General features: G+C 49.6%; 3 protein-coding genes across 3 annotated transcripts; all 3 read left to right on the forward strand.

The window, feature by feature from the left end:
• Positions 1-8,991: 8,991 nt before the first annotated feature.
• Positions 8,992-11,117, forward strand: FPRO_01441 (uncharacterized protein; the record flags this gene model as incomplete). The annotated part of the gene is made up of 3 exons (XM_031231439.1): positions 8,992-9,165; positions 9,250-9,545; positions 9,599-11,117. 3 exons carry the CDS (start codon positions 8,992-8,994, stop codon positions 11,115-11,117), a joined length of 1,989 nt encoding a protein of 662 aa, XP_031075032.1.
• Positions 11,118-12,218: 1,101 nt separating this feature from the next.
• On the forward strand, positions 12,219-13,001 carry FPRO_01440 (uncharacterized protein; the record flags this gene model as incomplete). The annotated part of the gene is made up of 1 exon (XM_031231450.1): positions 12,219-13,001. One exon carries the CDS (start codon positions 12,219-12,221, stop codon positions 12,999-13,001), a length of 783 nt encoding a protein of 260 aa, XP_031075033.1.
• A 730-nt stretch (positions 13,002-13,731) lies between these two features.
• On the forward strand, positions 13,732-14,914 carry FPRO_01439 (uncharacterized protein; the record flags this gene model as incomplete). Its single annotated transcript, XM_031231461.1, has 2 exons — positions 13,732-14,466; positions 14,558-14,914. 2 exons carry the CDS (start codon positions 13,732-13,734, stop codon positions 14,912-14,914), a joined length of 1,092 nt encoding a protein of 363 aa, XP_031075034.1.
• Between the last annotated feature and the right edge of the window lie 350 nt (positions 14,915-15,264).

Genomic DNA, 15,264 nt, shown 5'->3' on the forward strand with positions numbered 1-15,264 from the left:
ACCCTACCCTGCTGGATCTGCCTCTATGTACGAGACGGGCGGCCGTGGAGCTTGCGGCTGTACTAGGTTCATGATCAATAATGAGGGGCGCTCGCCCAGTTTTTCCAAATCGTTCCGTTCCTGGCCCAGCCTGATCCTGATGTTGGGAAGTTTGTTGCTGGGGGTGGCTGATCAGCCGTGACGGGCTGCCAAGGTGTGCCTGATGCAAGGCTGTTTGTTGGCTTTTAGCTTGAGATCGGAGATTCTGACAGCCTGGTGTGTCGTGTTCCTGAGACATGACTGTCACTGTCAGACATGGCTGTCATCGTCCGATTTCTTCAAGGCTATCACTGATGATGCTGTTGTTGGAATAGGCTCGAGTCAGAGATGTCACTGGCGACAGCAATCGCCGATCATGCACGATCCCCAACATCGCGAAAAATCACAACCATCCAAGGGTCTAGTTAACCGTCCGATCAACAGCCTCGACGATCCACCTCTAGCCAGTTCACGTGGTCTCGAAGAGGCTACCAGACTCTCACCTTACTGTAGATGACAAGGCGCGGCCCCAGAAGGATTTACTTACCCGATTACCCACGGCGGGCAGTCTAAGCAGTGTAAGCGACGGCACACCCGTCAGAGGATGGCAGATGGGGACCTCTGGGATCGGGACAAAGTCAAATGCCTCGTCCGTCTTACCGAGTCGGTCCTGGAGTTCCGCTAGCTATCACAACTCACATCAACTCTCTAAGTGACTGAAGCTAGAGACACTTTCGGAACGGAGGCGGGGCTCCATATAATCGACGCCCTCTCGTTGGTGTTGGCGTTGGCGTGGGGGTGGGCGTTTATAAAGACGACGGATGAGGAGGGTACGCTTCCAATTACAGTTGCAGGTACAGGAACAGAACAGGAACAGAACGAGTTGATCCCCTCTTTGGGGGTAAAAGTCTAAAGAGAGGATTTGAGGAGTTTGGCTAGTGTGACGGGTAACTAAGAAGTTGATGTGTCATAACCTCATATGGCCGTTCTTTGTCTGTGAGAACGCCATCGAGTAAATGGAAGATCTTGGCTCATGATTAAAAGTGAAGCATCAAAAACTCTAATAGCAGGGGTGCAGTATGATGTTATCACAGCCTTAGTGTCAGTGTAAGATCATCAGGCACTATAACAATGACCTCAGACCTGGAGAAATTGAGTAACTGGCTTAGAAGACTGGAATTGATCAACGTCTGGTGATTTCTTATCTCAACCTCACTTTGACCGATAATCAATTCACTCATGACAGGCTCTTGAGGCACACACAGTATGAAGAGGCTTTTTTCATTGGAATATAATGGTCCGGGCCGCTGCCGTTAGAATCATCCAATAGCACAGACGCTCAACCGAAGAGAAGAAAATACTCTGATCAACACCATCAAGTCAATGAATGGCCAAGCCAAAGCCTAAAGTGACCGAGAACACTACGGCCCACTCGCTCACACTTGTTCACCCACTGAATTGGGTTGGGTGGTACCCCTCTGTGAAGATCCTGGTCGAGAAGGGTCCATATGGAAAATCTCAAAGTTGAGAAAGAAGAAGCAATTGAGGGACCAATTGATAGCGTATAGTTGACTTTGGTCTAGTGTTTCCTAGTGAAGAAAAGACTGCAGCGAGATTTGAGCTCTCGTTATGAAGGAATTCCAATGATGATAGCGTCTGGCAGAGCTGGACGCCTGTACGTGCGGTTGAACCGGAAGATGCACCACATGCAGTGCTGCACCACATGTGCATCGCATGGCATCGCATGAGGATGCATTAGGATCAAGAGGTGCAGACGGGGGCGGTCCACCGGGCCCGATTAGACCGAATGAGCCGAGCCTATGCCGCTCGGTTGAGATGTCTGATATCGTACTGTGTTGCACCTGAATGGAGTAGATGACTGCTGATGATCATTGTTGGTAATTCTTGACAGAACATGAGTTGCTATGGAGAATCGATGACCAACAAGCTGCACGATCCTGCTGATTTGGTATGATCTGACGAATATCAAAGTGCCGTGATAGGTATAGCAACGTTGGATGTGTTGTTGTATCTCCCGAAGTGGGCTACCCTAGAGTGAAGGCGAGGATCCAGTTGGGCAACAGCTTGCTTCACTATCGTTCGACTTCGATATTGCTGTGATTGGGATGAACACCTAGATAGCTCTGTGTATGACTCGTTCTGCGACGGTAGTTTCTTTTTTATTATGCAGTTTCATGACAAAACTGTTGTCTCAAAACTTCACTCTATGGCCTTCAAGCGTCATGATTTCAAGCATATACCGGCCAACAACCATGCTCCTGTTTCGTCTCAAGGCAATCAAATTGCTTTTAATTGCTACCAAGGCCTCCTTTATGAAGCGAGTAACTTTATCTTAGATTTACGGCAGAAAACCTAGTATTTACGTTGGTCAAAAGAGGGCTCCCAGGCACTGAAGACATAGCGGCTCGAGCTCACTCATCCGAAACGTCAGAAACTGATGTCCTATGCGATAAAGGTATTGCTCATGACAAATATTAATCACTGTTGATTTTCAAGCATAGTAAAGTTGTAAGTCACACAAATGTTTTACAGATTCGGGGTCCCAAGCGAGGGTTACGCATGGCAAATATTGAACACCATCAGACAGCCACTTCGGGTATTCCTACAGGTTCAAATGCCGACTTGGCTGGAAGCAGATTGAAACGGAAATCCAATATCTGTTGATCTGCTGATACAAACTATTGCCCTATCGACATCGGTAGACTGATGTCGCAGTTACATTGGCGTGGACAAGGGAGTTGGATCAACACATGGTATAACCTCTCATTCTTCACTCCTCAAGACCTCAGCAGCTATTTGTGTATTAACAAAGATTGGCTGCTAGAGGATACACAGGAGAAAAAGGGTAGTCGAATTACTAGCCAGTAATTTCCTTGGAAGCATGTTGAGGGCGCTGTGCCGCCGCCCTTGCAATAGCCAATATCTTCAGCACCTCCCGTTATATCGAAATACAAGCAGGTCGCTCAAATATGCGTTTCAATGTCTCTGTGCCCTGAACAAGGACCAAATCAATGAACCAAGTTGATCCTAATAGTCATAGAGACTCAATGCTATACTCGCACATGGTCAGTACTGTATGTGACAGAAGGGTTATGATGAGGCAAATAAGCGCCGACGTTTGCCCAGTAAACTACACCAGCAGAAGCCATACGAGGTGACAGCAAAGGAGCCCGTGTCAGGGATATCACCCTTGTCCATCATGGATGGGAATCGAAAAGTCAGCGGGTCCAGGTAATACCCGATTTCCACCTGAATCACTCGCCGAGAAAACTCCCCTTCTGTTTTGTTTGTTTTGTCTGCTGCAATTTTACTGAATGGCCGGACATCAAGGGTGAGGCATCGACACAGTCCCTGTTACAGATGCCATTCCCTCTAATATCGGTAGTTGTTAGTATCGATGAAATTTCTAAAACGTAAACCAAACACCAAACAAACATCAGACTCAGGATGGTCACGAGTCAAAAGGCCAGGCGTCAAAATCTGAGACATTCAAGGTTCTTTTTGTAGGATCACCGGCTTAGCAGATGCAGATACGGATACAAAGTGGGAGATGTCAGCGCAGCCTCAAAAAGACACGAACAGCTGCGGCGCATGCATGGCCCACTCTGTAATTCGTTATTGCAGAATATTTCCTGCATCTTTCAATATGTTGCATTCGTTCAATTGAATCGACAGACTTGCAGACCTCCCTCGTAGCACAATAACATCATCTTACGACCATCCACTATGTAGCGGTCTGCAGAGAAACCTCGGATCACCAGGCTCATCATCCGGGTCATTAAGAGATTCTCAGGACATCCGGACACCATGGACTGGTTCGACGTGGGATGTCCCGACAGACCAGGCGAGGCGAGGCGAGACGGAGAGAGGAGTCTCGATGGAGTCTGGAGCCATCTGCCAGCGTGACCATTTCCATAGCGCTAGACGGGCCTCCAGCACATTCACAGTAAGGTCTTTTGACGGTGAGGACGGGAAAAGGAGTCAGTGGTCTTGTACAGCGAATGCTTGCTGTGGCGGTTGGTCTGTTGAAAAGGCTGGCGGATAAAGTGACAAGACAGAAGACTTTCACCAATTGAGAACCCTTTCAATCACCAAATTTACATCGCCAAGCGCGATAACAAGCCACCGACAGCTGTAAGTGTTGTAATTGTTCAGCAGAGGTGCAAGATATGCAGTAACTACAGCGGGATGCCACAGGCTGTGATGTCAGCGATCATGCTTTCGCCGAGCCACTCCCACTCTTGTGCAACTGTACCTCGAATGAGGCGCGTCACCGAAAGGTACATGACCTTTTTCAACTCTTCTCTTGGACCGAGAGGAAGGCACATCCTTGTTGCACAGCACAGCAGCGGTGCCCCCCATGTCGAACAAGGGTCTTCCGCTTAGTTCCCCCGGCGGACTGATCCCGGTCAGAAACAGCTAGGCACACGTTCTCAGGCTGTTACTGGACTGTACTGTAATACCAGTAATATTCGTGGACTCGAAATAACTGCCAACGTCGAGATGTTGCTGCTTAGGTTGGCGGGCATCTGGATTCAGAACTGCATTCTGTGTGACGAACAAGTGTCTTATTAGCTCAGATCGGTACACAGGGCATTACCAGAAAAGAGAAAACAAGTCGAGTTCATGTATGTATGATTAGAGGGGCTCGCTAATAAGTAACCGTTGAAAGCCAAAAAGAAAATCCTACCATTATGATTAAGGGAAAGCTTAAATAAATCTACCGAGCGTGGGAGACAGGTTTGAGTGGTAGAGCTTTACGACAAGCTCAACCCACTGCAGACAGCACTTGAAATATGATGACTGCTCAACGAACATTCTGCATGTCGCTCGGAAAAGAAAAGCCAGAGATTGGCCTATTCTATCTCGAGAATCAATAGTCTTCAACACAAGAGGAGAATTATCGGCGTGGTGGAGTTGATAAAAACCACCGGTGTTGCGGGGGCGGGGCATTTGGTGTTGTTGAGGCTTTCTTTTTGATGGAGATGTGCATATGTACTGTGTTCGATCATGCAGTGTCATCAGCAACCGGATCATGTCGGAGACTTGTAGAGTGTGAGTGCGTTCTTTTTCTTCTGTGCGTTTGTTCGTTCGTTTGTCTGTCTATCGATGGTGCCCGGTGGTTCGGCTATAGAGTCCGGCTTCTTCGGTGGCCGTGGCTAATAAATCCTGCTTTCCGCTCTTCAAAATGCTTCTTCCCCGCATTGCGGAGCGGAGGAGCGGGTGTTCCCTTCTTATGATGCCCATCTCGGGTTAGCAGCGGTCCCGAATACTGGGACGATCAGTATGAAGTTTCGAGAAAGTGTCAAAGGCTTCATCATGTAGAGGTATATTGGTTGATGGCAGTTTGGTGATTGGGCATATACCTTGTGCGTCTAGCTCCCGGGTAGCTGAGCTTGTCGAACGGCCACAGAGAGGTGACATGACCGTGCAGTAATTTGTTGTGATTTATTTTTGCAGCTGTCAATATATTTGGGTTCAATTAAGACCACGGAAATCTACTGCAATATTCGGAAACCAACTTCCAAAAGTCTATGCTACATGTCGCTCTCTGTCATGCAAATCATATTCGTATTCTTGTAGGTCTCAGGCCATTTCTTCACGAGCCATCTTCACGAGCCCTGCATGATCTATGCATTTGCTCTCTTCATTCATGTCTTGGACAACTCTGGACCCAGATCCACCAGGATGAGATGATCGGCAATCATGTCCAGCTGCCACCAGACCATTTCATCTGCAAGGTCCCGACCACGCCAGCCAAAGGAGGGTCGCAGTAGATGATTTGCGTGGATGTTTTTTTTTTTCTTTTGGTCAAATTTGCACAGCCTCGGATGAGCCTCGAATAAATCGTCCTCAAGCTCTTGAGGGCATTACGAATATTTCCAAGAACAATCGTATTAATTGCAAGGGTTTCAGAGTCAAAACGTCAGCCTGCCACACTGATGAGCAGAAAATAGAATGGCTTAGCCTTTTCTACGATGGAAACGGACAGTCCGACATGCATTCTGTAAGCCACATACGACCATAGACTCCCCGGGGTTCAGTCTTCCATGCATGCAGATGCATCCCTGACTGACTCTTCATCAGCCATCAGATTCAGAGCCCAAATCAAATAAGTGGTTCAGACAAGAACGGTACCTGGAACATACCCTTCCGCATATCCCCCAATCAGCCTCTCTACACACTCGACACAAACAGAAATGATGGTGGCCGGATGCTGAGCTGTTTTTAAGCTGACCACAGATCACGGGGATGCCGCCGAGACGGGCAGACTCTCCAAGACATGGCGCACTGGCATCTCTGCGTCTGTCTGGTTAGCAGTAGTACGAACAATAGCATCCTTTCGTATGGAGGCATAATAGGTGCCGTATATCAATGTCTGTACAGATTATCGTAATGAAGAAACAAAACCAGAAGCATGGGGGTGCTAGAGTCATTCAAGCCTCAGAACAGACTGTGAAAATCCCATCGCGGAAGCTATTCGGCACATGTCCAATCATCAGATCCCCCAAGTCCTCGGTCGCCATGTGGCAGCGTCACTGTGCTGCACCTCACATCACTCCTAGTCTGCCACTGGCTGGCTGAAGATATCGGGTTTAGCCTCACATCGCTCGATTGGAAAAAGCAGGGTTCCAGACATCCGCCTCTTGATCCTCAAGTCCCCTTCTTTCGCTTCCATAATCAATCAGGCAGGCATTCAGATAACGAAGCCTGAAAGAAACGTCGAGATTGCTTCTCTGCTTAACAATCCACTTGCTCAATCTTTCGAGTCACTGGAAATAGAGTCACAGATCCACAGTGAACAGTCAGTAGGGCCAAAACGGTCATGGATCCGTTGCCGGCTTGCTGGAAGCGCGGCGACAGGGGTTATGTGTATGGGGGGTTTGAGCTCGCGCTATTGTTATTGCAGGCACAGCAAGGCAGATGAGATTGGGGCCAAGTTCATTTATTAAAGATCCATTTCAAGGGAGAGATGATAGATAACAAAGGGGTAAGGAAGAAATTCAAACCTCAGCAAGGCTTGAATGGCTGAAACTCATGGCGATGGCCTTTGCAAGCTGCACAATTGTTTCAGCAAGTTTTGCTCCAGCCCTCTGAAATCTCACTGCCCGGCCAGCCGTTTCTGGAATGAGGCCTAAACAGCTCAGATGGGATGGGATGCCCACCCATCCCATCCCATCCACGGCTCGGCCACGGCCACGACTGCGACTACGACTACAACCACAACCAGAATACCCCCGGCCGGATGACAGATCCGCCATGAACTCCCATACCGAGCCCTTGATGTCTCGCCATGGGTCGTCCAGACTTCAGAATGGGTCGTTCGTTCGCTAGGCTCGTAGCTCAACCTGCCCGCTGGATCCAGCCCGTCAAGTCCCGTTTCTCTGGGCTGACGACCTGACAACCAATTGGGTCAGGAAAACAAACAATATGCGACAATCTGAAAAGCTCCATTGTCTCGCCTCTCGTCCTTTCACTTGTCTCCCCAGCTTCAGGTTGAAAGAATCCTTTCTCTCATGTTCAAATACCTCAAAGAGAGACAAAGATCTTGCACCTCAGAGGCCGGCGAACGGGACGGGAGGAACCCTTTGGCTTTTCGCTTTTCTGGGACGAGTTTACTCGACTAGCACAACGCCTTGCATGCATCCACCACCTCACTCGGTCGTTGTGGGCCTCTTCGTGGTACTTGATCCGCTCTTCGCCGTAAATGTCGTCGTGAAGTACTGAATCGCAATCCGAAGCTATTCCAGGGCGTCTTATAGGGCTCTACAGTGGTTCAGAGCTCGCGTACAGTACTTGACCTCTACCCCTGATGAGACCTTGACCGGTTGACTCTTCCACATGCACCATCAGGCGCACCATCAGGCACGCCACCGCAGCCACGGCCCCAGTGGACGCTAGCGAAGCTGAAGATATTTGTGTACAGAAAAGGAACATTTGGCCCAGCAAATGATTTTGAGTTTGTTGCTGTTGGAGATAAAGTTGCAGTGAGTTGCAGTGCTTCTGAGCTCTGAGAGGCCACTGAGACACAGCCCTCCCGACGGCTTCCCATCACTGAGACCACTATAGAGCCTTGAGTAGTGGTCAAGTACTCTCACCCCGGACGAATTTCCGTAGCGTACCGTGCGGGTATCTTGGCACATCGGCCTAAGACAGCATCTTCCTGCTGGAGTGATGGTGCTGTCAATCGGTGTTTTGCGCTGTCGGACCCCAAATTTGGTACTGTGCTGCGCTGTGTTGTTCGCTGTGCTGTGCTGTACTGTCCACCCCGGTCAACTTCCCTGTTTGACCGCACCCACTCCCGCCCGTCAGGTAAGGTCAGACGTGCTTGCTTGCTTGCTTGCTTGCTGGTGAGGTTGCAGAGAGACAGGCAGGCACGGGTACCTCCCCCCAGTTCCTTCCGCACGCAGTACCTTGGTACACCCTCGTCTCCCGTCCTTGACCTGGGCTCGCCGCTGCCGCTCTCATTCCCTCATCATCTCCGCCCTCCAACAACTTTCTCCCTCAACTTGTTTTTTGCTTCTCGACGAGAGTTGCAAATCACAAAGGGCGTTGGAGACTCTTTGTGTGCTTTGAGGTGTTGGGATATTTGCACTGCCTGTCAGTGACAAAACCATCTGGCACTCCCCTTTGTCCTCCTGAATCGGAGAGCGGCCCCCATATGCCTAACCTCTCACGCCCATCTCATCAAAACAGCGGCCTCTCTCTTAAATCACCTTGTTGGATGACAATGTGACAACGTTCCTCACGATTTCTTTTTTAACTATTCCACATTGACGAATTCTTACTTCCTCAGCTACGGTTCTTCGACTTCCTCTCTTCATCTTCAACCTGCGAAACCGAACGATCCAACGCCACGCTTCCGCCCTGCTTCTGCATTGATCGACACAACATTCAACTCCGCGACATTTCCCACCCCACGGCCTACAGAGGCTCGTGATGTCCTCCAGTATGAACTCGCTCAAGGTTCCCGAAAGCGGGCTGCAGCTGGAGGGCTCGACTGGCAAGGATGCCAGTCTCCCTTCCCAGGCTTTTGCCGTCACCCTGAGTGACAATGTTATTGAGGACATGATCAAATGTGTCCAGAATGGAGATGGCATTCAACTTGCTCTTGGAGCCAATCCCGTAAGTTCACAGAACCTCTTGTCGCAGCGGTTTCAAGCTTGGAGGTTTGGCTCATGTTTTCGAATGCTAATGTGCCCGTGCCAGACCTTGCTCTTCGGTTCCAAATCCCACGCCATTGAGCCGCCCTCCGACTCGAACCCATATGATCTTTACCTCACACGACCTTTCGAATCGACACGAACTGCAGAAAAGATACCATATACTGGCTCTCTCTTTGAAAAACCATCAGGCGCTACTTCGAAGAAATTGAAGACTGGCAAGGCCGACAGCACCACTGACGGCAAGACCGCGAAGTCCAGCAGGAGTGCCCAATCAGGACGAGATTCTGACATCGAGGCTCTTCAAAATGGACTTGCGGCTCATGCTGCTTCTCAGGAGAAGTCGGTCTCACTTGCATCTAGTTTTGGGATGATCATACTGACATGTTTTGAAGGACTCGCGTGGTTGACAGGTTACCAGCGAAGAAGGCAGCTATCAAGGGCAAAAGCAAATTGCTCGACTCAACTCCACGATCGATCCCCCAGTCACCCGGTCAAGTTTCACTCGGGTCGCTTACACCCAACCCTACGACATCACAGCCCCTTGATCGAGCCAAGGGAGACCGAGCTATGCTGGTGCATGAGCTTGCTGTGCAGGACCGCTCATTTGATTACCTGGCCAAGAAGTGGGAAGGCAAGGTGGAAGACATGGAGCCGACGCTTCGAAAAGTTGCTGATGATCTCGACGATAACAACAAATGGTCACTGAAGAAGAAGTCCTGGAGAGACCTTGATGTTTGGAATTATGATTATGATACCCAAGAAGTACGACAGAAGGCGATTGACAACGCCGTTCGACAATATGACAAGCAGAGAGTCACTATCTCGGAGCCAGAGTGGGACAGATTACTACCCAAGGAGGAGCGAGGAACTGGCAAGAGTCTTAGCCGAGTGCAGGCTAAGATTACAAAGACTGTCAGCACGCCGTCAATCAATGTTGAAATGGCGGATGGAGGCACAACGCCTCGAGATAGTGGGGATTCTCAGGACGCCAACCGGCCAAGGGTTGGAGGAGAGGCCATGTCGAGGTCCACCTCAAACCCTCTTTCTACTAAGCCCAAGAAGCCCACTGCACAGGAGGCCCAGGTCAAGCGCCTTTTGGGCAAATCCAAGGCTAAGACGACGGCATCAGCTGCACCCTCCAAAACGACATCTAAGGTGTCTTCCGCTAAAGCATCTCCCACCAAGGCACGGTCCACCGCAGCGCCCAAGGCCAATGGGGGAAGGGTTCTATCGCAGGCCATCATTTCTAACTCGGACACCTCAGAGGATGATGCTGCTCCTATGATCAAGCCTAAGCCGAAGGCTGTGCCTAAACAGGTACCCAAGATGAGAGACACGGTCGTTGCCAAACCTCGACCTGTGGTAAGGGAGCCATTGAAGCAGCAGATTACGGCCAAGCGACCTCGCGAGGATGATGACTCGAGCTCGAGCTCTGGAACACCATTGTCGAAGCGCATCAAGCCCAAGCAGCCTCTTCCTGCCCCTAGACTTAAGCATCGACCATCGGACGCAAGCCAGAACTCTCGCGGAACGATAACCTCAACCTCGATGAAGAGCAAGAACACGTCCCCAACGAAGTCTTCTCCTCTGGCGTCATCGCCACCCACCAATGCCTCGGATCTGGAGAATGAGGCACCCGCTGCTTCAATTGTTGCGAAGAAGCGCAAGGTTGAAGGCTTCAGCAAGGGTGGTGTCACAAAGCGACCTGCAGCGTCAAGATTTTCCGACGATCTTGTGCAGAAGGCACAGGCGTTCAAACTATTTTACCAAAAGTATGAGACTCTGCACCATGAGATTTCAGCGCTGGACAACCCTTCAAGCAGGAAGCTGGGCCATCTGATGGAAATGAGAGACCGACTGAAAACGATGAAGATGGAGATTTACAGCGAATGTCCCCCAGAGAGGAGCTAAAAGGCGGCAATAATACAACAGAATAAGGACAAGATAGGGTGTGGGTGTTTGATTTCAACGGCGTACAGCATCACGACCGGATAACTTTTACAGTTGCATTTTGCATTGGGAAAACAGGATCTGCATGAACGAGCCACCTGTCGGACAGGAACGGAGCTCTCTCTGATATTTGCATCGTATTTCTTCTTCTTTTTTTTGATTTTTTTTTTGATACCACATGAGAAGACAAGATAGGCCAAACGCGGCCAGAGACAAAGCCAAGCCAAGGCAGGCATTTAGATTAGGCAAAGCAAAAGCCAAACAATACAATACAGAAAATGTTGAAATTGAAATCATGATATTCATGTAGACTACATTGAGTGACAAGAGAAACCTGGTGATTGATTGAGAGCCTGGCCCAGTTGCGAGTAAAATCAGTCAATAGTGACAGTGATTACTGGTAGTAGTTGGGTGCATGGGAAGAGGAAGTGGTACTATGACGTGAGGCGCATGTGATGGGGGTGCGTGATTTACCTTTGGATTTACCAGATTGGGCCCTCAAGGTTTGATATGGATGCTGCTGAGAGGGTTGGTTGCATTGGTTGGTCTTTGGTCCGTCCTTTGAGTTTTGAGTTTGGTGGGGCCGTATCAATCTGTGTGTGTGAGCTGATTCAGGACAGGACCCTCCGAATAAAGAGGAGGGATTAGCAAATAGGTACCTACTTAGTTAGCGGCTGATCATGGATGTCTAGGTAGTTTAGAATGGGGCTGTAGAGGACATATTGGTTGCAGTTTGGAGGACATAGGTAGTAGTAATTGTAGTATGGTTTTATTTAGTCTTTGTACCGTTTATGCGACTGGCCGTTGTCAAAAGGCGTTTGCTTGAATCTGTGGCGATAGACAATGAACTCTTGTATGGCGACAACGCAGCTTGAGGGCATTGAATCAAGAAGGGCAGAATTCACCAACATATCTATGTCCTGCAGGCAAACTGGTATTGAAGATGTATAAATATCCGCCCAGACGTGAGCATCTTGATTCTAGCTTCCTCATCAACTTCAGTCTCAATCCCAGTCTCGGTCTCAGTCTCAGTTTCAGTCAAAGTAACTGCCATCACCCCCAATGACATCTAGACGCTCCCAGTTCGTCAAAGAGGCGCCCCCTGGAGCTTACTTCCAAGACCTACCATACGTTTACACTGTCCATCCTACTCAGACTCAAGATCCGTTCCGAAACGTGCCTGCTCGCATGGCTGAAGACTACAGCCCCATGTATCCTCCCTCTTCAGCTGCAACAAACATCTTCGTTCCTGGCTGCTGCCGTCATCGCCGCCGTGCATCCCGGTACTCAAAGACCTACGAGAGCGAAGGCTCAACCAAAAACTATGCTTCTTACGAAGACGTCCAGCCTGCTCAGCCTGCGGATCGTCTCCCACCACGCATCGCTCTGAAACAACTCTCTGATTTTCTCCACGAAGCTGCTATCTTCTACAACACGCAGCTCATGGACTTTGCTCGTGAGCACCAACGTCAAGGCCACGACACCTCCAATGAAGCCCTTCGACAGTGGCTCTGGAACGACTGGACCCGATCTCGCGATAACCCTACCCGCGAGAACTTTACATCTATCAAGGCGAGCATTACACTCTTGCTTCGTCAGGTTGAAACCGCGATTGCGACGCCTTGGCTAGAGAACGCAGACCTAAACGTCAGATTCGACTTCAGCTACAAAGCTCTCAAGAGTTCTTGTGATGAGATTGTCAGATTGTCAGGCAAGGTCATGAGCGATTGGCAAACTTGTCGATTTCTGGCTGTCGAGCTCAAGAATGCCCGTGTTTATGCCGACCCGGAGGGACCTGTTCTGAGACATTTGTTTGTGGGGTGGGAGAAGGGCGAGCCTTGGTGATCCTAATGATGGGAAGACAGGTCGTTCATGTTGCTGGAGTTGTTTTCTTTAGTCTCCTTTGTTGGAAGTTCCTATGTGTTTTGTTGGTTGGAGTTTAGTGACCAGGTCGGTTGCCAGGATGAGATATACAGTACAGACATTGCTAGGGCGACCAATCGGGAAGACGGTAGAGTTTGAGGTTCATAGCTCCCTTTCCCCTGGTCAGTCAGCCACGTGGGCCATGCCGATCACTCATTCGAGAGTGCTTGTGGCGGTGCAATGCTGCATGATGTGGCTTTAACGCCAACGTTGATACATACTCACGAGCTACCTATGATAGGAAGATAGACTTGACCCAATTAGATGTTAGCCAAAAATTCGCAACTTTTTTTTAATTGTTAACAATTTTTTTTATTTGCCGTCAGTAGACAAGACAATGTGTGGATTACAATAGCGTTCTTTTCCCCCCAGACTTCTCCTTTGTAAAAAATCCCTAGTGAACAGAGACTATGTTCTAGACTCAAGGTGTCTCCGAATATGCGCTGCAGCATACAAAGCCTTGTGTTCTTGCTGAGGGCATGTTGAACAGTTAGTTTCCTGATCAAAACTTCTGTTCTGAATTTGTTACTGTTGAATTCTCTTTTTGCCACACCGACAATCTCCTTCTCTCACTCTGATTATTCCTCTGAGTTAACCTCACCATAATTGGCAAATAAGTGTAGAAAGCAGAGACTTACTTAGGCTCATCATCATGGGTATCGAAGCACTCGATTTCCCCCAAATGTGGGAACGTCCCAGTTACACTCAACTAGCAGACATTCTCCAGAGTCTCGAACTTAGCCCTCCAATCTGGAACCACAAGCGCCGTCGCTCTGAGATCATCGAGGAGCAAGAATCTCTCGCCAGCCAGCGCAAGGCAGAAGTCACTCGGTATCTCTCCTCTATCATCAAGAGCCCCTTGTCATGGATCGACGACGATGATGAAAAGGAGGTTCTCTGGACGCAGGCAAGCAAGCGCATGTCGGAGCGGTGTGGACGCACAGCTATGGGAGAGGTTATTCGCAGGTGGCCTTTTGGAGAGGGGAACGATGAGTTCGAGTTGATCATTCGAGAACCGGCGCTCACAGGAGATTCTTTGGGTTTCAAGACTTGGGGGTCTTCATATGTGCTATCGCAGCATCTTCCTCGCATGGCGGAGACATCTCTATTTCGATTATTCGATGAGACGTTGGGCCAACCACGACCTGATGTCCTTGAACTCGGTTCTGGGACTGGACTCTTGGGCCTTGCTGCAGCAGCTCTATGGAAAGTCCCCGTAGCACTCAGTGATCTTCCAAACATCGTTCCAAATCTCAGAGAGAACGTGGCCAAGAACACTGAGCTTGTCAAGTCTCGTGGGGGATCGCTCACAGTTGGCGATCTCACCTGGGGAGGGAGCGAAGACGAGGTCGATCAGACCCTGTTTGGGCAACCGAATCAGTTCAAGGTATGTTTTTGCTCGTAGAGAATCCGTGATTGCAGGGCGACGCTTATATGACTCTTGCTTACAAACGATGTCTGACCCCCCTGGTGACTAGATTGTCCTCGCGGCTGATCCCATGTACGACGATGAACACCCAGCGCTTCTCGCCTCAGCCATCAGCGACCACCTTGCTCTTGGCTCCGATTCACGCGCTGTCGTCATGGTCCCGCGTCGGGATGCCACCACAGAACGCCTCCTCGAGTCGTTCCGCCAGGCTATGCTTGACCTCGACACCCCCTTGTTCTGTGAGGAAGAGGACGAACTTGCGGGGCAGGACGACTGGGTTGAGGACGATGACGCGGGCAATGTGCGGTGCTGGCTGGGTGTCTTCAGCCGTGGTGGCTCACCGCCGTCTCAAGTCGGTGATGCAGCACCCATAGAGCACTCTCTGACTGGCCACGGCAGCCAGTGAGTAATAGACAAAGGGGGAGTCAGGTGCTTGAAGAAGAGACGAAGTTGATAGATGCGATGGAAAATATCAGACGAACTACCTTAGACAGAGACACTGAGCGAGTGAGGAAGCATAGCCACAATAGAGACCAATGATTTTATGCAAGCAATTGCACTGTTTGAGTCATGGATCTCCCGTGAACAATCAGCAGACGCTGCTTTAGGGAGTAGTTCATAAGGAGCCCTTCTCTCCCTCTTTTATGCTTCTGCTTCTTCTCTTCTTCTCCACTTCTACGAAAACACACCGCACACAACACCAACACCACCTTCAAAAGCTGCTTTTCTCTACAACATACAACAGTTTCTTCTTTC

Source organism: Fusarium proliferatum (genome assembly GCF_900067095.1).
Source record: "Fusarium proliferatum ET1 genome assembly, contig: FPRO_scaffold001, whole genome shotgun sequence".
In the NCBI taxonomy this organism is placed as follows: Eukaryota; Fungi; Ascomycota; class Sordariomycetes; order Hypocreales; family Nectriaceae; genus Fusarium; species Fusarium proliferatum.